Genomic DNA, 22,847 nt, shown 5'->3' on the forward strand with positions numbered 1-22,847 from the left:
CATTTTGTGTTGTACTTATGTGAAGAGGAATCCCCATGAATCATAGAATCAGAGTTGGATGGGACCTAGAGGGTCATTAGTCCACCCCCCTGCAATGCAGGAATCTCAACTAACGCATCCATGACATACGGCCATCCAACCTCTGCTTAAAAACCTCCCAAAGAAGACTGTTTCACTGTTGAATAGCTCTTACCCTCAGAAAGTTCTTCCTGATGTTTAGTCGGAATCTTTCTTGTAATTTGAAGCCAAGTCCTGCCCTCCAAAGCAGAAGAAAACAAGCTTGTTCCATCTTTCATGTTACAGCCCTTGAGATATTTGAAGATGGCTATCATACCTGGGTATGGCTAAACATACCCAGCTCCATCAACCACTCCTCATGCGGATTGGTTTCCAGACCCTTGATCATCTTGGTTGCCCTCCTCTGCACACGTTCCAGCTTGTCAACATCCATCCTAAATTTTGGTGCCCAGAACTGGACACAGGACTCCAAGAGTGATCTGACCAAGGCAGAATAGAATGAGACATATTACTTCCCTTGATCTGGACACTAGACTTCTGTTGATGCAGCCTAGAATAGCTTTTTTAGCTGCTGCATCACACTGTTGATCCATATTAAGCTTGTGGTCCACCAAGCCCCCATGATCCTTTTCACATGTACTCCTAGCAAGCCAGGTGTCCCCCTTCATATACCGTACTTTTCTGTGTATAAGACACTGTTTTTTAACTGAAAAATTATGTTTAAAATCTGGGGTCGTCTTATACATGGTTAGTGGCTAGGGGTGGCATGGGATTGGTTGATGCCGCAAGTCGGAGATGTTCTGCAGCGTGCTATTGGTGTCTGCGGCAAGGGGTGGTGTTGATTGGATGTTGCTGTGGCAGTTGGGTGGGCAATGGGCTGCTTCTGCCATTGAGGGGACGACGTTTGGAGCCTGTTGCGACGCGCACGAGTGTTAAGTGTCGGCCAGGCAGGTGAGTGATTTTTGACAATCCCCCCCTAAAAAAGCTCTTCAACTGGGCAATCTCCCATTTTCTTAATTTTTAGTCCCCCAAAATAGATAGGGGTGTGTGTGTTATACATGGGGAGGGGGTGTACACGGAAAAGTACATTATTTGTGAATTTGGCTCTTCCTGCACAAGTGCAGAACATTACATTTGTCCCTATTGAAATTCATTTTGTTGGTTTGTGCCCAGTTTGCCAATCTGTTAAGTCATTTTGAATCCTGATTCTGTCTTCTGCAATATTTATCTACCCCTCCCGCTCAATTCCTTCATCCAAGTCGTTTATAAAAATGTTGGACAATGGTGGGCCCAGGACGGGAACCCTGCAGGACCCCCACTTCGCACTTTTTCCCATGCCTTGACATGTATCTACTATGCCCTGAAATATACTGATCTGTGCTGGAATAACTAACCAACTTTTGGTTGTTCAGTGGACAAGGACTGAACACAGAAAAACATGAGCAAACCCCGTGTCTTAAAATGACATTAATGTTGGTAACCCTTTGGGATTTCCTGTGTAAGCAGAATGTAGAAAGCTTGTTTGGCGAATGCATTTTGTTGCATGCACTGATTATAATAAAACATTGTGTCAAAATGTCCAAATTATGCAGACAGATTTTGCACTGTCCTGCAGTTCTAGTACGTGATACTAAACAGATTAAAGACGAAGGTAGCTTCCACTTCCAGAATGGATTTTGCTCCTGGTTCCCTCCCCTCATAAGTTTGAAGATATGACTGCTTATGATATACATGGCATGTTGAATCTACCTTTCTAAACAATATGTCTTACAGTTCTTGAGTTTGGGGCTTTTTGGGGTGGGGGAAGGGAAGAACTAAAATTATTTACCACAATATACTTGCATGCACTGGTACAGTCAATCACCATTTGGGTTTATTTGCTTTGTTCACATTTTCAGTGTAGTTAGAATTCTAAGACTTAGCTGCTAATCTTCAAATATTGTTTGGAAATGCAACAATTGTTCTCTTGTTGAAACAGAAGCTCTTAACACTTGGAAAAATTAGAATATATACAGTGGTACCTCGGGTTAAGAACTTAATTCGTTCTGGAGGTCTGTTCTTAACCTGAAACTGTTCATAACCTGAGGTACCACTTTAGCTAATAGGGCCTCCCACTGCCCCCGTGTTGCCCCCGTAAGATTTCTGTTATCCTGAAGCAAAGTTCTTAACCTGAGGTACTATTTCTGGGTTAGCGGAGTTTGTAACCTGAAGCGTCTGTAACCTGAGGTACCACTGTATGTGCTTTTTTAATTTATTTATAGTGATAGGCCTCCCCTGGTTCCTTTACTAAAATATCACTAGAGCCACTAGCTTCCTTAAAATAGTGCATCTAGCAATACAGCAGCTGCTTTAACAATAGGCTGTGGATTGCAGGCCCAGAGGTCTGTTGTAGGCCCTTGGGAAAAATCTTAACCTGTGGATAGCATGTTGTCATCTTGGTTTTCCTCTCCACCAAGCCTGCATGGTCACTAGGTTTTATTTTACCTTGGGCTCCTATCTCCTGCTCTGTCATGATCTGCATCTTTAATAAATAGATGACAGTTGGGCAGATCTGGTGCCTATCCTGGGAGTTGTGACTTCCACCCTATTAGCAGATCTAATCTGATTGTGACGTGATTAGACAGCCAACATAACACGGGGGTGGGGGGTGGGGGGAGGATGGTTAGCTGCTATAACCAGAACAGAAGCCTTAGAGACAGCCTGTCTGTGGTGGTTAGGCTTCAGAAGATAAAGAAACCACAAAGTTGAAAGAGACAAGAAGCAAAAAGGAGTCAGACAAAACAATCATGTAGGCCCAAAGGAAGCTTGTGAATGGTTTGCAATAAATGGTGTTGGTCCTGCAAAGCTGTATCTGGCTGTGATAAATGATTCAAGCCACTAGGAGCTAGATAGGAATATTCCCTGGTAGGCTATTGGAGGCATTTAGTTACAGAATGTGTAGGTGAGCTATGAAAGGAATCATTGATATTGTGCAAGGAGGTTCCACTGTATAGAAAGCTATATAATGCTCCATCTGTGTTCAGCCAGTTTATATCAGCAATTCCTTCCAGCTTCATGAGACATCAGCTGAAAATTAAAAGGGAGAAAAAATGATTCTCTTCTCTCTTTATAATTCTCTGCCTTTATAATGGCAGTCAACTGGCCTGTCTTCAACTGGATGAGAGCTAATAAATTGAAGCTTAAACCAGAAAAGGCAGAGGCACTGTTAGTGGGTGGTTCTCTAAATTGCATGGATGGATTCAGGTAGGTAGCCGTGCACACGAAAGCTCATACCCAGAACAAACTTAGTTGGTCTCTAAGGTGCTACTGGACAATTTTTTAATTTATTTTGACTGCATGGATGGGATGTGGCCTGCAAGTCCTTCTGAAGGAGCAGATGTGTAGCTAAGGGTGTGCTGCTGGGTCAATCACTATCACTTGAGGCTCGTGGCCTTTGGTTGGTGGGCATCTACACCCCTATCTGGACAGGGATTAACCTAACTTCTGTTGTCTATGCTCTGGTAACCTCTAGGTTAGATTACAGCAATGTGTTGAAGATGACTTGGAAACTGCAGCTGATGCAGAATTTTGACAGGAGGTTGCTCACTAATCCTGGCCTGACTGCACTGCCAGTTAATTTCTGGGATGAATTTAAAGTGCTGGTTTTGACCTATACCTCAAGGGTCGCTTCTAGCCACATGAACCAGCCTGTACTGGTCACCTGAGGCCCTTCTGCATGGTCATTCTCAGAAGGTCTGGAGGGTGGCAACACAAGTATGGACCTTTTCTCCCCGCTGGCTCCCTGCCTGTGGAATGCTTTCTCCAGAGCTCACCTAGCCCATCTTCATTTAGCTTTAGGTGCAAGGCAGGAACTTTCCTTTTTACCCAGACTTTTGGCCCTTAGTTTGAAGGGTTTTTCTTAGTATTTGTGGCTTCTTTTGGTGGCGCATGATCTGCTGTGTCTTTCATTTGCTTGTTTTTAAAAAGTTTTTATTGATTTGTGTTTATAGTAACTGTTTTTTGTGTATTTCCGTTTTGTGTTATTTTTATGAGTAAAACCAACTAAACAACAGTATGTGGAATTTACAGTAATTTACAAAAGAGCCACAGGAATCAGATTTTTCCTGTGTGAATCCAGCATGAACAGATTTTTTTCCTAATAAAAACTGGCAAAAAAGCACCTGAGTCCTCCAGCATAAGAAAGGAGCAGAGATAGCTATAGCTTTGCCCCAGTGTCCATCTTTACGCAAGCCCCAGCCCAACACACACTTCAGCACTTCCTAATGCTAAGCACAGATCACTGTCAACAGCATAAAAACAAGCTACCGGTGTCCTGATGTGACTGGAAAAGCAGGATCCCTTTTAGCTGCTTTACAGAAGTATTAAAAATAATAACCGCCATAGGGGACAGACTGGAGCATTGCCAGATACTGCCTCCAGCTGCTGAGCCTCTGAGCCCATCTGCCGGTCTAGCTTTTGACTTGCTCAAGACCTCTCAGCTTCATGTGCAACTCCCATCTTCAAAATAGCATCTGTCTTGCAGAGGAAGGGGATAACCGCAATCAAAGTTACAACCACTTTGTACCTCCAGGCAAAGATACAGCAAATACCATTAGATTCAGCTGCGGGTATCACATACTTTCTGTGCGAGGTGGTGAAGCACAAGTTGGCTCAATATAATATCCTTGCTGATCTGGCATTGTCCCCGTTTGAAGCCCCAAAGAGCTGCTTCTATTCAGTATGGACAATGCTGAGCTTGGTAGACTTATGATAGTTTCCTATTTTCCTATATTGGTTCATCTTGGTTCCTGAAGTAGAAGATGTAAAGGTCAAAGAAATGAGTGGGAGATCTGCAGGTCACCCACAAGAAATGATTTTGAAAATACAGTGTCAGAAATGCACAAGGAGACAGCTGCCATCCAGACACAGAGCAGGCTTAGCTTCAGCAAGCTGGTGGCCTCATCTACCTTCGGACCAAGAAAACAAATACTACTGCCCTTATGAGAAGAGGAATCATTCCTTCCAGCCATGTGTTATTTAGAGGGGAAAGCAGCTAGGTAGTCTTCATAGGCTTAGTAACTATCTGGAGTTAGTGGGTATAAAATAATTCCTTATCTACCAATATTTTGAAAACAAATTGTTCACATTCTCACCGTAAGAAGGGTGCCCTTGGATCAGACCAGGCATTCACTTTCAAGCTTCCTGTTTCCAACAGCCAGAAGCATCTGGGAAGCAGGTCATGGAGACAACCCTGCCCCACTGTTGCCCCCCAGCCATCCCTGTGCAGGAATTCGGAAAAAATGGGGCCTGCAACAAAATGTGGTGGTGTATCATTGCCTTTCAATAGGAGTGCTCCAGTTCAGGGTTCCAGCCAGCAATGCTCCCCTCCCAGTTATTCCTTCCAGCCTCCATTTTTCTTTTCTAAGTAGCACTCAACTGTGGCTTCTGAGCATTCCTTATTGGGAAGTTTGGGTTTTTTCTTTGTTATCCCTCCCTCCTTAAAAAAAATAAATTGCTGTATTTCTGCAAATTTCTGGATTACCCTCAGCATGCAGATACCAATCCTATTGTTGCTCAGGGGGCCCATTTTGGTTCTGTCATGTCAGCACCCACCACTTCTGAACTTGGGAATAAGGAGCCATGGCCAATGCTTGCTGATAGATCTCTCCTCCAAGACATGACAGGATAGGCATAAGATTTACATGGCTACCACTCCTCCCTCCATAAGAATAAGCCACATCAAATGGTCTGAAAAGACCCCACCCCCTAATGTAGAAAGGAGAGCTAAACAAATGTCTAACATGAAATGACGTTGCCTGCTTTAGCGCAGGAGGGCCCAACCTGTGGCTCTTTAGATGCTGATGTGGGACCAAACTCCCCCCCGCCCAGGCAGCGTGGCCAATGGGATGATGGAACTGTAGCCCAGGATCATGTGAGGGCCACAGGGGAGCCACTGCTGCTTTCGGCTGCTTTAAAAAACAAAAAACAACACCCACACCCACCCACTACATATCACACCAAAGTAGGCTTAAAGTATTTTTTAAAAAATGAAGCATCATGCATTTAGGATTTTTTAATATAAAAAAATTCTTTTTAATTAAAACCATATTTGTAAAATGTCCATTTTTACTCTGCTGTCTTGGAGACGACAACTTTTAATTTTGTCAAAATATTTTCTTCCCAAAGTTCATGCTAAAAATAAAAAGATCACTTTTTTAAAATTTCTTTGATCTGCATCATTCAAAGTACTCCCTGAAAAATGTTTTTGTTTTCTCCTCAGGAAGAACAAAAATATTTGCCATCTTTATACAAAGGGGTTTGCAGTTGTCACATATAAAGGGAGATTGTAAGAAAGAGGAGGAGAGAAGTTTACATCCGCTTGTATCATATACCCTGCTGAAACCTGACCTGATAGAAGATTGTCCAGAATTCCTTAAAAACTGTGATTTGTGTCTGCTTCTTTAAAAAAAACGCATTAAGAATCTATACATCTTTGAGGTCATTGTTTTAACATTATGGGCCCCCATCTCTTCAACTAGGACTTCAGGTGGTAGAAATGTCAAATTTTCCGTGCTGGCTCTCTCACAACTCATGCATTTCCCCCCCTATTTAAAAGAATATTTAACTCATTCCGATCCACGCAAAATACCCACCTGGGGGTTGGTTCCGGCAGCCCCATTTAAAGCTTTAGTATGTCTCCCTTGCAAAACATCTCCTTTATTTTTTTATAACCCCAATGGCAGCAAAAGGACTATGAATCTGGGACCCTGTTTAACTTTTGCTCTTTGGATTCCAAAGGCGTATACTTGTCGATCACAGGCGTATTCTGCTGAAAGTGGATTACCGGCTTTATCTGAAACATACCAAAGCTTTCTTGGTTCTTCCTGTTGTAAATGTTCACTCGGTGCTCCAGTTCTGGGCTGGCTTTGGTAGACCCTGATGGGCTTGGCAGTTTAAGGTTGACCGGATCCAGTCCTTTTTGTGTCAAGCAGGAATCGTCGGACAAGGATGACAGCAGTTCTTGCACCACGGCATTGTTGACTCTGCTGTGGGTGGAAGAAGAATCTACCTGATCACGTTTGGCTACATGGCAAGCCCTCTCCAAGGGGCAATACTCAGAGGACTCCTCCCGGGTTGTACTGCAGTCCGTGGAAGAGCCAAAGGTCTGGCTGCTGTCACTCTGGGCTCTGGTGACGGAGCTGTCTGTGGACCTGGAGGCACTGCCTGAGGCAACGCTGGCGGAAGTCCCGTTGCCCCCCATCATCTTCATGGGCACGTCCACCGTGAAGAGGTCGGAGGAGATGTTGGGGTGGTGCACGTCAATCGCAGCCGTCGTAATGACACAGATTGCTCCTTCTGGAACACCACTGTCTACAGGCACACAGCAGAAGGGGGAAAGTGTTACAGCAGCAGCTTTCAAACTTATTCAGGCCACTTGCCCCCCCCCACCTCCTGTGCTGGTTCTCCAAACTTACCCCACTGCCCCTAACCCTGTGCTACAAAAAGCACTATTCAGAATAGCGCGTCTGCACCACCCACTAAGGGAAGATCTGTGAACCTTGGAAGTTGTTTTTGGAATTGCAGATTTCACAGAGATACAAACAGGTAAAAGTCACATGTTATCACTTATTTATATGTATTAAGATATTTATGAATCACCCCTCATCAAAAGGTATCAGGGCAGTAAACAATAAACAGCCATTCCTAAAGTAATGACTTTTAAACACCTCTTAAAAACCTAAATGTTTGCCCAGGCTTTTCTGAACTCAAACTCTTAGCATTTTAATTTTCTGTTTTGTACACTGCTTTAGCTTTTAGGACAACGTTTTTAAAAAGTTTACATGTAAACCACTTTAAGAGATATTTTTTACTATAAAGAGCTACATAAAATGCTGGTTGAAATCCTGGCTGGATCCAGGCCACTGGCGCAGGGAGTCCAGCCTCCTCTTCTCACGCGGAGCCACAAGCAGGACCTCAAAACACAGGCAGGTTGTTACAGGGAAAGGCAGACATGGGGGGAATTTCTGGATCAGCAAAGTCCTGGCAAAGAGGCGAGTGTGACTGTGAGGGCTGCCTCTTACTTTCTTAATTTACACAGTTAACAGAATCTGAGGGTTTTGGTTGCAAGATTTACAGGTTCCCTCCATCTGATACCAGGTATAATAAAAACACACAAAAGACATCTCAAATTTTCTGTAGCTTGCATCCGTGCCCTGCATTTGTGAGATATAGATGCAGGTGCCTGTTAAAATATATTATTATTTAGGATAAAATAAAATGTATTTATGATGTTAATTTGCAAATTAAAAATTCTGCTTTTCAAAAATGGAGTTCCACCCAACTCCCGCTCCACAAATCAGGAAAGCTGTTTCAAATACCGTATTTTTTGCACCATAACACTCACTTTTTTCCTCCTAAAATGTAAGGGGAAATGTCTGTGCGTGTTATGGAGGGAATGCCCACGGGTGGCATGCCTACGGATTTTCCTCCTCTAAAAACTATGTGCGTGTTATGGTCGGGTGCGTGTTATAGAGCGAAAAATACGGTATATGCTTTCTACTTTTTAATAACATGAATAAAGGGTTATGTGTGCATGAAGTGGTGCGGCAGTTTCAGAATGAAATCCATTTCAAGTATGACCCAGTGACCACTAGACTAACATTGGTCTTCTCTAGTGTCAAATTATTTTATCCTTCACTCATTCAGCTTAACCCCTTTAAAAGGACATCAGCATGACCTATCAGCAGTTTCCTCCCTCGTTTCCATTTGAGATGCTGCATTTTGAAAAATAAAATATTTAGACCTCAAAGTACACCTGAATCTTAAAACATTACTGTTGGCTTCCAAGGGAGGCCTCCTGCTGTCCAGCCTAAAGGCTTCCAGAAGCCCAGGGCAGAAACAAGCTGGAAGGATCATAGTTCACTGGTAGAGCACCTGCTCCGCATGCTGAAGGTCTTGGATTCGAATCCTGTCATCTCCAAGGAGAGCTGTAAGTGTCCTCAGTCTTGAACCCTAGTGAGTCGCTGCTAGTCAGGATACACAACAGGGAGCTACAGGGACCAATGGTCTGACTAAGTGTAAGACAGCTTCCGACACCTAGGAAGTTTCCCTTGCAAGCCCCATGGAAAGGAATCAAAACGATACCGCCTCCACCGATTTCCATGGAGTTGGCACCTAAGAACAGACTTGCATGTCTGGGTATGGAATCATGTTGCTGCGTATCCCGCCCCCCCAAATATATTCACAAACAATGAGTAAGAAACTACTAATGGCCAGCAGTCACCAAAATGAAGCTTTAATTATTTAATTAATTACTTTATATATTAAAATATTTATATAATGCTTTATCATAAATATATATCACAGCAGTTTGCAACAATATAAAAACAAAAAAAACCCAGTAATATTGAAGCCCTTGAATAATAATTGCTACCAGATGTTTAAAGGGCATCCGTAAGGATGTGCTGGAAGATGAAAGGTTCGACATGGCATGAAACCTTCCTATGCCAATACAACAGAGTGGATTGCACAGGGAGGTGCAGATTTTAACAGGGCTTGTGTTCTTCCAAGCTGCTAGACAGAAAGGTGGGTGGGCAGTTGGGTGAAGTTGGTTGCAAGATCTGCTGGAATCAGACAGCTTGCTCAGCGGCACTGTACTAGATAGGACTCCAATTCCCACCATCCCTGACCACTGGCCATATTGACTGAGGCTGATGGGAGCTGATCAACATATTCCCATTCCCAATATGGGCAGACATGAATGTTTCTACCGGAAGGGAGGAGGAGAAGGAAAAATAGATTCGGCAGCAGGGCTTAAAGAAGAGGACTTTGCAGTTTCCAGGGGCCAGTCACAGAATACAGCCCTACTTTGGGTTGCAGACGCCTTGCAAGTCAAATGCTTTAGCTCCTGAACGCCACAAACCCAGAAGTGAGTGTTCTGGTTTGTGAACATTCTTTGTAATCAGAAGTCGCGCCTTGGTTTCCGAATGTTTTGGAAGTTGAACGGACTTCTGGAATGGATTCTGTTCGACTTCTGAGGTACCACTGTAGAAAGCCAACATGTGGAACGCACTGTAGAAAGCCAACATGTGGAACCTTGGCTACTAGAACCTGCCTCATTCTGTGTGGTGAAGTCAGGTCAGCTCAAGGGACACGGATTCTAGTTTTAGAATTAAGCCTCTCACTGGAGCCTTCTTCACCTGAAGCCTGCGCAGGTTCAAAACCTGCTTCAGCATCAGTAACCACATCACAGTGGTGGGACATCTGCTCTGCATGCAGCAAGTCTGACTGAGCAAGCCTTGGGAGAGGCTGAAATCCTGAGAGCCCCCAACCTCTCAGCGTCAGCAATGCTGAGCCAGACAGACCAGTGGCCTGACTCTGGCTCACTTGCTGAGAAACGGCAGCAAGCCTCTTTAGTTTCTAGAATTCAAACTTACCACTACTGGGCTCATTGTAGTACTGACTGATGTAGTTGTTCATATCGTCTTTGACCATGGTCTCTGTGAATGTAAATGGGGGAAATGTCAACAGAAAAATTCCAATCATGTACTAGATTAAGTTCTCCAGCACATGGACCCATAATGCCATTATGGGAAGAAACTCAGAATCCTATTTCACACGGCATTTTCAAAACACAAAATTGTGAGTTCCTCATGTGATGTTTGAGGGCTATACTTGGTTATCCAAAAGAAAAAGAAAAAAAAAGAGAGCAGAAAGGCACAAATCGTGTGTGAAATATGACATGAAAGAGTACTTGTCCCAAACATGGTGGTGAGCATATATTCGACTACAAGGATTACTTCCATGCAAGATGTGTAAGAGAGAAACAGCTTCAAAGCAATATTTCTTGACAAAGGAGGAAAATAAAACAGTGCGTGAGGGGGAGCATTTGCATGATTGACAGGTCAAATCAGAGGGAATGTTTTATCAGACTTCTACAATCACTGTGTTTTGAAGAAGGGATGTTGAACTGACATAATGCACCACCTTGCTCCTGTCTGTTCCGTTCTCTGTGCTAGTTGTGCTAGTACTGCTGCCTTGGAAAATGCCGAACACACAAATCCTTCTGCTTCTGGGCCACAATTTTTGGTGCCAAGTGAGTAGAACACAAGCACAGCTCTTCATTCATCATAGCACCCCAGCTCCTACACCCACGCTTCTGAAATCATGCTGGTTACTTTCCCAGGGGCACCTGTCCAATATGTGCCATTTTCATAACAAATTCATCACCTCCCAAACCCACAGGGAAGGAAGCAAATCCCTTTTAATTCTCCCTATTAGGCCTGGGTGATGCATTGATACTGGTATGAGGGCCAGACTGTGATGGCAGTTTCACCTGGTGGTGGTGGTATATTGTGGGTGAAACTGCTGAGTCCCTCTCCCTCCGGTGCCCAGCGAGCAAGGGAAAAACAAGCTACAGAGGCAGCTTGCTTGCCCCCCAACTCCCCAAAGACTGAGGGACCCCTGCCAACAGAGTGTTCACAGGGCTTCCTCAAGTGTAACAGAGCCCTGACTTTGCCTATGGCTTGAGCGAGCTGGAGCTGGAGTGGGGGCTCCTTTAAACCTCTGTTCAGGGGTGCGTGGCTGCCTGCCCCTCAATGAAGACATTGGGTTCGCTCAGCTGGGGGAGTGGGAGAATTTCTGCCCCCCAGCTGAGCAGCTGCACTGGCCCCACCCCCCAAGGCGCTGGGGTGAAAACGCCTCAGCTGCCATGGCGAGAGCTGCAGCAATTTCTTCACCTGCGCCTCACGGGGCCAATGCAGCTCGTTTCAACCTTGCAACGTTTGGCTGGTGATACATCGCAATGTTGAAAGCATAACATCGCCCAGCCCCACTCCCTATCTCTCAACTTCAAAGGTCCCCAGCACAAGAGACCCTGATCCTCACTGGTGGTAAAAAATATGACAGAACAGAAGAAAAATTAGTTGAGACAGATAACAGAGCTGGGGATAGAAAAAGAAGGTGAAATATCTAGGGGTATGGTTGACAACAAAAAATATAAACATCTTTAAAGATAATTATATAAAGGTTTGGAATGATATTAAGAGAAATATATATGGAAATATAGGGAAGAATGATATTATCGTTATGGGGAAGAATCTTGGTAACAAAAATAAATGTCTTGCCAAGAATGTTATTTTTATTTCAATCTATACCGATAGTCAGCGGAACAGGACACTTCAAACAATGACAAAGAGATCTATCTAAATTTATTTGGCAGGGGAAGAAGTCTAGGATTAAGTATAAGTTACTAACAGATGCTAAAGAAAGAGGTGGATTCGCCCTTCCGGATTTAAAATTATATTGAGATGTCTTGTCTTTGCTGGCTGTGAGAATGGATGACTTTGAGGAATCCAGATTTATTTTAGATCTGGAAGGCCATGCTAATAGATTTGGGTGGCATGCATATTTATGGAATGGAAAATCGAAAGTTCATAAGAATTTCTAAACTGTATTGTTAGAAAATCAATTTATGCTGTTTGAGAAAAATATAATAACTTATTAGGGAATAAAACCCCATGGTGGTTATCACCATTAGAAACGTTGTTAGTCAAAAAAATAATTTTGGAAAAAGAATGAGCAACGTATATAGAGTTGTTAACCGAGGAGGAAAACCAAGTGAAATTTAACAAGTTTGAAGACATAAGACATCTGCTAACTGATTGGCTACAATATCACCAATTACTGTATTTTTCCGTGTATAAGACGCCCCCATGTATAAGACGACCCCTATTTTTTTAAACCCCAAATTAAGAAATTAAGTTGTTTAGCTTTTTTTTAATCACACACGCCCCCTCTGCACTCACTATTCGTGTCTAAGATGACACCCAATTTTTGCCTAATTTTTTTTAGCCAAAAGCATCGTCTTATACATGGAAAAATACGATAAATGACATCTTTAGGGTGGATAAAGGAGAGGGTTTTGGTAAATAATTTTTCGAGGTTATAGAAAAAACTGTTGGGAAACAACAATAAGGTTCTCTTGAAAATGTAAAAATTTGCTGGAATGGGAAACAAAAGATGAGGAAGTAAAATCTGTAATGATACATTGGGCAAAAGATGTGGGATATAATATACAACTTGCTTCATGGAAGAAGTTGTGAAATGAGGATTTAAAATTTACAGCCTGCTGTATGTTAAAGGAGAATTATATGGAAATGATGTACCGATGGCATTTGACTCCTACAAGACTAGTGAAAATGTATAAGAATTCGACCAACAAATGTTGGAAGTGTAAAGCTAAAGCTAAAGAGGGTACATTCCATCATATGTGGTGGACTTGTAAAATAGCAAAGGCCTTCTGGAAAATGATTTATAATAATCTGGGGGAAAAGTTTAAAATAATTTTTGTTTAAAAAACAGAGGCTTTCTTATTAGGTATAATAGAAGAATTACCGAAGGCTAAGAAACTACTGTTAATGTATGCGACGACAGCAGCAAGAATGTTATTTGCCCAGGGATGGAAAGAAGAAAGAGCCCCATTGAAAGAAGAATGGATAATGAAGATGATGGACTAGGCGGAAATGGCAAGGCTGGCCGGGAAGATCAGGCACCAAGAGGATAAGAAATTCAACAAAGAATGACATAACTTTGTAGAATATATTAAATAACACTGTAAACATTTAAAGATGTTAGCAGGATTGACATAGCACTTGTAATTTAAAACAACAAAGGATAAAATTGAAGTGTAATAATTTAGATAAATGTAATTAGATGCAGTAAAAAAGGAAGTTAAATTCTGGAAGCCAAGGGAGGGGTGGGGGAAGTCCGGGGGTTCAGGGAACCCCATAAATGTACTGATATGGATTATGGTTTAATGTAAACGTGTGTGTATGTGTAAAAAATTGGGTTTTTTTGAAACTTTGAAAATAAAAATTGGAAAAAAAAGAAACCCTGATCCTATTTCTATGTAATTTAGCTGTTTCCCTAGGGGCACCTCTCTCTTCTATGCTACATCCATATAAATTGCCTACAAATTAAGTGAATCCCTTTTTAATGACAGCCAAACTGTAAAGATTGCCCTTATAGGCACAGCCATCCTTCCATTTGGCAGCGTTCAAGCTCTTCTAAGGGGCTCCCTGCAAGCTTAATCCAGTTCTGCCAAAAAGAAAACAAGTTATAGATGATTCCTTTTTTAGAGGGGCATGGGAATCAAAATGGAAAGGGTGACCAGCACAAATACACATCTGTTCCCTTATCATTTGGCAGGCCTTCTTCATTCAGGAGGGCTACAATGCCTGCAAATGTCATCCAATTCTATGAAAATGAAAAGTTACAGATGTTTTGATTTTCCCATATATTGAATGGGAGGAGGTGCAAAGCTTCATGGAATTTGGAATTCTAAGCCAACTTTTTCTCTTTTCTGTGGAACCTTTGCAGAGGGCAGTTTTTGGAGAGATTAGCCCTTTAGTTTCCTTGAAAAACATTATTTTCCAGTAGGAAAACAGAGTTAATTCTACAATTTTTCAGCAACATAAATGTAAGATGCTGAGAGATACTGCACGATGCTGAGATGAAAAACATTGCTGTGGAGATATGAAAATGACGTGTTTTTTTTAAGTGCAAGAACACCCAAGCAGAAAAGCAACTTGATCTGCCCACTTTGAGGCATATCACATGCTTTAAAAGCATCCTCTCCTTTTAAGTGCTCTTTTTGATACTGTGTTCCAGGAGGAGGGCGGAGGGGAGGGAGGACAAATTTATGCTCATTCCTTTGAGCCAGATCCTCCACGGCCCCCTGGGTTTCTGTGGCTGCAGCCTTGCCTTTTTCACAGCACATTGTGGTTTGCAGGTGAAAGGAACAGATGTTTTCCGCGGCACATTTTCTCCACCCAACAAGGCCCAAACCACTAAGCGCTTGGTACCTGAAAATAGCTGCACTCCTAAGACGGCAATCAAACTTGACACTGAAAGGGAACATGGATGCGTTCCTGGTTTCATTGGCTCTTTAAAAGCTTTTTTGGCCTCTGTTGATCTTTAAATGCCTGCAGTCAGAGGTGTGCTTTCTGATAATGTCTGAGTTTAAAAAGAAGCCTCAGTGTAGCTCAAGGCAATACCACCAGATTAGGAATACACTGCAAGGCTTTTCAGCTATCTGCTGTTAAAATACACTTCATTTCAGTCATCCATAATTGATAATATAAATGCCATGTAGCCATAATGGCGTACACAGCTAGGGTGACGTTGCTTCGGAGGGCCAGGGATGCTGAGAGGCTGTGAAGGACCCTTCTGTGTGCTAACACTGAAGGTGCTGCAGCTACGAGGGAGCAGAAACATTTTTGGAAGGGAACCTGGCAACCTGCAACACACAGCTGGATGGAAACCCCTGTGATCCATTATTCAGAATGCAGCACTGGAAAGCAGGACAGGGGAAACCCTCTAATAGATTCACTGACCAAGACTCATACAAATAACTGATCAATATGCCAACATTCGTAAGGACCCAAGAGCAGCCCGGCTGCATCAGATCAAAGACCCGCCTGGTCCAACATGCTGTTCTCAGAGCGCCCAGCCAGGTGCCCACAGGTAGGACATGAGCTCAACAGCGCTTTCACCCTCAAGATCTCCAGCAACTGGCATTCAGAGGTATACGGAATGCAAAGTATGACTAGTAGCCTCAACCACAATGTATACTGATGTGATACTGTACTTAAGTCTATACTAGAAGTCTATTAATATAATCCATTTTCAAGGCTGTGATGGCTTTCACCAGAAGAACCCCTTGGCACCGCTGGACTGTAAATGGGGATGAAGGACCTTTAGAAATGAGTGTTCTACATCGGGGGGGAATCACTGTACCCAAAGTCCTTTGAAGGAAGAATTATAAGAATTAAACTGATTTAAAAGGGAGGGGAGGATTTCTTTGTACAAGCATTCAAGGAGAGGGAGAAATGGAAGCTGTGTACCAGCCAAGGCCAACACTGTAAACAACAGGAAGTGATAAACAGTACGACTCTTCCATTGCATCTCCTAATGTAAGGGATTGGGGCATTTAGAGACAAGAAATTGTCCTCATTTGATCCTGGACTAGGCAACTTCTCCTGTATGAGAAACACAAGTCTCATTAGACTCGGAGAATAGAATTATAGAAATGTAAGTTGGAAGGGATTCTCAGGGTCTTCTAGTCCAACCCCCTGCAATGCAGGAATCTCACTTAGATAATACATGACCGATATCCATCTTGTTCATTTTTGTCTTTTTAGGTAATGATCGTGTTTCTACAAGTTGAAAGCATCTATGCTCAAGTCATGGGCTTTGCAAACAAGCACACAAGATTCTGAGTACCATATGTTCAGATACAGGCATGCAAAGTTATATGTTTATACTCAGGGGAATCTGAAATTTGGGAAATGATTAGTAAATTCTCTTGCAAGCCTGGAGATATAAATTTTATCCTTTTGCTGCTAGCCACAAAAGATGAACACACTTCAGTATGTTTTGAGAGAGGCAGTTTCGTCCACTTCATTATGATGGATATTTAGCAGTTTCATCGGCGATACTTTGCACTTCCACCACAGGGCACCACTCAATGCAACTTCATGACTTTGTTTTTAAGAGAACACAACTGGAAGCTTATGACTAACAGCATTTGTGATTCATTTTTTAAAGTTTCCACTGCTCCTACTGAATTCTGCCTGCTGGGACTCAATTCTCTCAGTAAAGTTATTCTTTGTTCAGAGCAACATTACTGGAAGAGACGATAGCTTTATTAGGTTTATAGCTAAGCAAACGTAAGTGCTCCAATTCCAGCACCACCTAACATCACTAGTGGGTTTGTCTGGTGGTGTTTTTTTAAAAAGAAGATATTATTAAGTAGCATTTTTCCCTTTAGCTGCCTTATACCAACTGGTCCATCTACCTAACACCATATTAAGTCTTTGCCCATCTAGAAATCCAAAAGACGGATCCTATGTATGCATGCAGAGCATGTGCCCCTCCCCCACTTCCCCCACTGAGCTTTCGGCAACTGGGCACGTGCAACACTTGAAATAATCTAATGATAGGATTAATCTTGTGACCACATAACGAAGTGCCCTGATTAATTAGACAGCTTTAATTTTTAAAGTACTTATAAAGATTTAAGATGCTTGACATCAGCAAAGAGGGATTCCCCTCACACACACATTTTTTGACCAATATTTTGACCAATATCTTATCTGCTCTTTTTCATAACACATTTTTAATTCACTACCCTAGTGATTAATAGCTTTGTCTGCACTAACTTAGCTTATTAATTAATTAATTAGATTTTTTTACCATTTACCATAAGGTAAGCTTTTTTGGTATTACTTCTATTTCTAGCTTATTTAAGATAAGTGTTTTTGCATTATTTCTATCCTGTAAAGTAACTTTTTTTTGCATTATTTCAATCTATGATCAAGAATGATTAAACATTTTTAATGCAAGTGCATTCATCTTAGTTAAACCCAATTTAACTTTGCCAGCATATGACAAAACAAACAGGCTGCCTTTTATTAAGCAGAGAGTCGTCACTGATGGATCAGCGTCAGATAAAAGACAGTCTAATGTCATTATTGCCTCCTCACTTTGGCTGCCTTATTGCAACTTCATTTAATAAGCTAACTAGCTATCTCTGGGGACAGCATAACAAACACACGCTCCGAGGTTCCAAGGGCTTCCTACAAAGCATTAATTGTTTTAATGGAAGATGAGACAATGCTATAGGGCTGCAGGAATTAACACAAGGGGAAAAGTGGGAGAGAAACGGGGCACCACCAGAATGAATCTGCTACCCCCAAGATCACAACTAACTCCATTAAAAAAACGAAGTAGTTGGTTAGGAATGCTTAAAACATGTTACAATCCCTTTTCTTCCCCTGTCCAAAAATGGTTTTCAGGATGTGTGCCTGAATAGGGAAACAACTGCATGCTTGCAAAGGTTAAAAGAAATGTGTATTTCTAATAATGTATTAAGAAAAAGATTAATGGATTGAAAAGGAAATACTATGAGTTAACATTGTGATCTTGGCATGCCATGAAGACTGGGGCTTTTATCTCCAAGTTTTAAAAGGATTTTTACAGGAGCAAACTCAACAGAAAAAAGGTTGATACTGGTATGACTGCCATATACTGTCAAAGACTTTCTTTGGCATCTGCAGAACATTCTGCTAGCAATATGCGAATAGGTAACATTTTACAAAGATGCGAATACTCCATCCAAATGCTAGATAAAGTTTTAGCATTCCCATTCTTCATTAGTCAAAACCTTCACAAGCCATTTCCAACACAATTAACAGTCTGAAAATGAAAACCAACTCTACTCAGATGTGCAAAGAACATCCCTGCCTGGTTGCCAGAATGAGATTCTTCATACCTAGCAGAAAAGACTGGGCATCTTCTTTATATTTAAGTATTTTTGACATAATTCCTATGAACACCCCAAAAAGCCCCATTTTGGTCATTCTGTAACTGGAGAAATGAAAATTAAGTAATTTGCCACCACCACCACCCGCTCTGACCACAAACACATCTCCAGATCGGATGCTGTCACTCCCCATCTCCCCGCTGCTCTTGTCCCACTGCCTATGTCACTAGGCACCTACGCATGGGTGTACCATTCAAATAAGGGACTTTGGATGATGGCTGGGAAGATGCAGGAAGGCTAAACATAGCTATGAGGCTGTGAATTGGGTCTGAGTTTTACACAGCTGCTCTGGCTCCCAGCACGTTAGAGGGAGGACGTGATCTGGCTGGTGGGCCAGATCCTCCCCTCCCCACCCCCATGGACCAACTTTGACAGGCAGACAGAGTTGCCCAATTGTCAATCACCTGTGTAGGTAAAAATAAACATGTGGGTTAAGAACTAACTGCAAACTGTCTGTAATCATTGAAAAGTTATCTGGATACTGCACTGTTTAAGAGTTAAGTACAGCTTGCATCGCTGATGTCTGTAGCACACAGAACATGATCCTGTGGCTTTGAGGACTTCCAATATTGCACAAAGTCCCAGGTAAATACACCAGTGAAATTTTCAGCTGCTCTCCAAGGAGCTTTAACTTATGGACTGCTCCATAAAAATATCATTATGAAGGGAGGGGAGGAGAAATCAGCAAAAGTCTAACGTTTCTCTTGGAATTTTGCGGCCCTTCATGGTCAAGTAGCCCATGCTGAATGTTTCCATTGTTCCTCATGGGTGGGGGAGATATAATTAGCTTTAGAGGGAATATCCTGTTTCTCATGAATTAGGTAATTCAGCTCACTAAAAGCCCATTGTTCAAGGCAGAATTGAAGGTCTCTAAACCTGCAGGATTTTGAGGAGACCTGAAGGCAGGTTTTGCACAGGAAATGACTGCCCAGCCTGGTTTATGCCTCTGCCTCTCTAGGCACACTGAGGAAGGCTTCAGAGTTTTCTGATGCTGTGACCCACGCCTGAACGGCCAAATGCAATTGGTGGTTCCGTGTCAGGCCATTTCCATCAGGCAAAAGGCAGTTTCCCTTGCAGAGCTACCATTCCTAGCACCTTTAACAAACTACAGTTCCCAGGATTCTTTGGTGGGAAGTTACATGCTGCCGTTGTGTGATGGATGGGCTTTAAAAGCATGGTGTGGATCTGCCCACAGACTGCAACATCAGCATGTCACAGTGAAAGAGAAATGCAACATAGATGTCCAGGGAAAAATTCCAGAAGCTTGGCAATTATTGGTGGTGAAATTCGTGTGGGGATATGCGGCAAGCACGGAACTAAAATCGGATATTGCCCTCTGTGCATAAAGATTCATTATATTTACCAGGATTTCTTGAGATGAACAAAACAAATCTAGGGTAATACTCCACACTACCTCTCTAGTCCCAAGTTGTCTCGGAGGGTTAGTGCCCTAGGAAGGAGTTTGGTGTAAAAATCAGGAAATAAATATTTCAATGAATTAAAAATAAAATAGTTCATACTATATTCTGATGTTTCTTTGTGTAGTTGACATAAAACCCATGAGAGGCCCCATTTCTATTTCATTCTACGACAGTTATTTTAGCTGATTGGTGCTGTCTCAATATATTCAACTATGCTAAAAGCACATTATTTATACTTCCAAAAAAGATCAAATTCAAATGTAGAATAGGAGAGAAGCTATGGAATCTATGTCTAGTGTATGAAACTTTCACAAAGCATGAATACACTAGATATATGCACAATACCATTAGGAACTTCATAAGACATACTGTCCGTATTACATCAAAGAAAAACTCCCTTTTGTTACATGTTGCATTCTGCTTTTCCATCTCTAAAAGGCACACATTTGAAAATTAAGTCCAATTGATTTTAGTCAGACTTGCTTCCAAGCGGGCTGTGAATCTTCTGCACGCTTAAGTGTACTAATGTAATGTACCAACATTCAAGAATGATTTATCTGGCTATGTTTTATGCATGACCAAGCCCTTGAACACTATGTGCTTGTGGCAACCTGAAAACAAAGTCTAGAAAGTATAAAAGTTTAAGGCTGACTCTCAGAAGCACAATAAATTCAGCAGACCTACTTAGAATTGTGAACCACTCTCGTCCATTCCTAATGTAACCCTCGAGGAAAACATGCATAAATTATAAAGTATCCTCATGAGGAAGGTACTAAGAAATCTTATTAAAAAGGGGTAAATGGATTAAGGAGGCTGGATGCAAACCCAGTTTGGAAAGTGGCATGCCTGCGGTAAATGGGATTTGATCATACAGCACAACAAAACTGGCCATGAATTCGTTTGTGCCAGAAATACTTATAGGACCAGGAGGGGCTCCATCCCATCCACATTCACCTCCCTGCTGCTGCTGCCAACTAGTGCAACAGCTTACTGGTAGGCTGAGAAATCTTCCAATCGCCCTTTGTCATGGGAGGGGGGGGGGTGCAGGCAGCAAAACAAATAGGAATTATTTATTGCACAAAATTCACAAAATTAATCACTTCCTGCAGACTTTTCAATTTTGAAATGTTCACTTATATTGGGGTGGGGAACCTGAGACCTTCCACAGGTTGCTGGACTCTAGCTCCCATCTCCTCTGACCTCTGGCAATCCTGGCTGCGACTGATGGGAGTTGTGAGTCCAGCAGCATCTAGTAAGTCGCAGGTTTCCCATCCCTGACGTACATACTATAACAAAGGTGGCAAGCTTTCTTTGCTCCAGGAAAAGCAAAGTCTTACTCTTAAAAGCCACAGGGCCAAATACAAACAAAGCCAGAAAACGCCTATTGATTTGGCATGGATATTTTGTCACGGACTCAAAAAAAAAATGGGGGTCATTTTGCTATCGTGAGGGAGAGAGAAAGTCTTTGCTGAGAATCTTCCTTTACTGAAACAAATGTTTGCAAAAAGTGGCTTGATCTTGACCACACACTTTAGCATAGAAGTAGCCAATGTGGCACCCTTCGGACTACAACTCCCACCAGCCCTGACCTGTAACCGATGGGAGTTAGAGTCCAAGAACTTCCAGGGGGCACCATGTTGGGTAGCTGGCCTACTCTAGCACTAAGGCCACGCTTTCCAACATTTTACTATACTGCCATTTCACTCAGCTGAATTTCGTTCTCAACGCCAGTCAATTAAAAAAATACCCCCTGGAAATAAAAATAAAATGTGAGGTTGCACCCACTTCTTTAACTCCTGCAGCTCTTGAATAAAATGCTAATTTTATGTGAACCACCCAGAGAACATGCGCTATTGGGCAGCAATATAGGTATAGCAAAATACCTATTTTTACCAAAAGGTAAAAATAAATGAAGTGTTATAGGAGAGGGGCCCCAAGGAACCTTACGGGGAGATATATGTCAGGCTGTCCAAAGAAGACAGCACACCTATGGGTGCTTTAACAAGGTAACTGTAGTATTTCCTAGGGGAACACTTCACATGCTCACCAGGAGAAGCTCGTGGTATGAGTTCCAGCCCAAAATTTCAGAGAGACTTATCTGGAAACAAAACTGCTGAGAGAGCAAACCCAGTTCCCACTTCCCACCTGGCGTGCTGCATCCAGTTCTGGGCGCCACAGTTTAAGGATATTGGGAAACTGGAAGGTGCGCCGAGGAGGGAGACCAAGATGACCAGGGGTCATCTGGAAATAGAGCCTTATGAGGAATGGTTGAGGGAGTTGGGTCTGTCTAGTCTGGAGAACAGAAGATTGAGAGGTGATATGATGGCCATCTTCAAATGCTTGAAGGGCTCCCACACGGAAGACAGAGCAAGCTTGTTTTCTGCTGCTCCAGAGGGTGGGACCCAAATCAATGGATTCAAGATACAAGAAGGGAGATTCTAACTAAACATTAGGAAGAACTTTCTGACATTAAGTTGTGTTCAACAGTGGAATGGGCTACTTCTGGCGGTTCCCTCATTGCAAGAAGTGAAGTTGCGTGGAACCAGGCAGAAGGCCTTCTCAGTAGTTGTGCCCACCCTGTGGAACACCCTCCCATCAGGTGTCAAAGAGGTAAATAATCATATGACTTTTCACAGACACCTGAAGGCAGCCCTGTTTGAGGAAGCTTTTAATGTTAGATGTTTTGGTGTGTTCCTTTATACTTTGTTGGAAGCTGCCCAGAGAGGCTGAGGCAACCCAGTCAGATGGGTGGGCTACAAGAAATTTATTATTATTATTAATTATTATTATTATTATTATTATTATTATTATTATTATTCCTCAGAAGGTGGTGGAATCCCCTGCACTGGAGGTTTTTAAACAGAAGTTGGATGGCCATATGTCAAGGATTATTTGGCTGTGCTTCCTGCATTGCAGGGGGTAGGACTAGATGACCCTGGGGGCACCTTCCAATTCTACAGTTCTAGGATGCTATGAATTTCCTGGCAGCTTCATCTTGGCAAACCACAACTGCTTATCCACCCCCCCCCCGGACCCTCGAGATT

General features: G+C 42.4%; 1 protein-coding gene across 5 annotated transcripts in view; it reads right to left on the reverse strand.

Annotated features, from left to right (window-relative positions):
* Positions 1–5,993: 5,993 nt before the first annotated feature.
* Positions 5,994–22,847, reverse strand: part of TMEM266 (transmembrane protein 266) — a 98,178-nt gene continuing 81,324 nt past the window's right edge. For 3 of the 5 annotated variants that reach the window (XM_081876320.1, XM_081876321.1, XM_081876319.1), the window contains 2 exons: positions 10,434–10,496; positions 5,996–7,368 (listed from right to left, as the gene is read on the reverse strand). In XM_081876320.1, coding sequence (XP_081732446.1) covers positions 6,749–7,368; positions 10,434–10,496 — 683 coding nt within the window. In that variant the 3' untranslated portion in view covers positions 5,996–6,748. Of the gene's footprint in view, positions 7,369–10,433; positions 10,497–22,847 lie in introns of all 5 variants that reach the window. The other 2 variants (XM_081876323.1, XM_081876322.1) reach the window with 2 other exon arrangements.

Source organism: Podarcis erhardii, assembly GCF_964252035.2.
Source record: "Podarcis erhardii genome assembly, chromosome: 9".
NCBI lineage: Eukaryota > Metazoa > Chordata > Lepidosauria > Squamata > Lacertidae > Podarcis > Podarcis erhardii.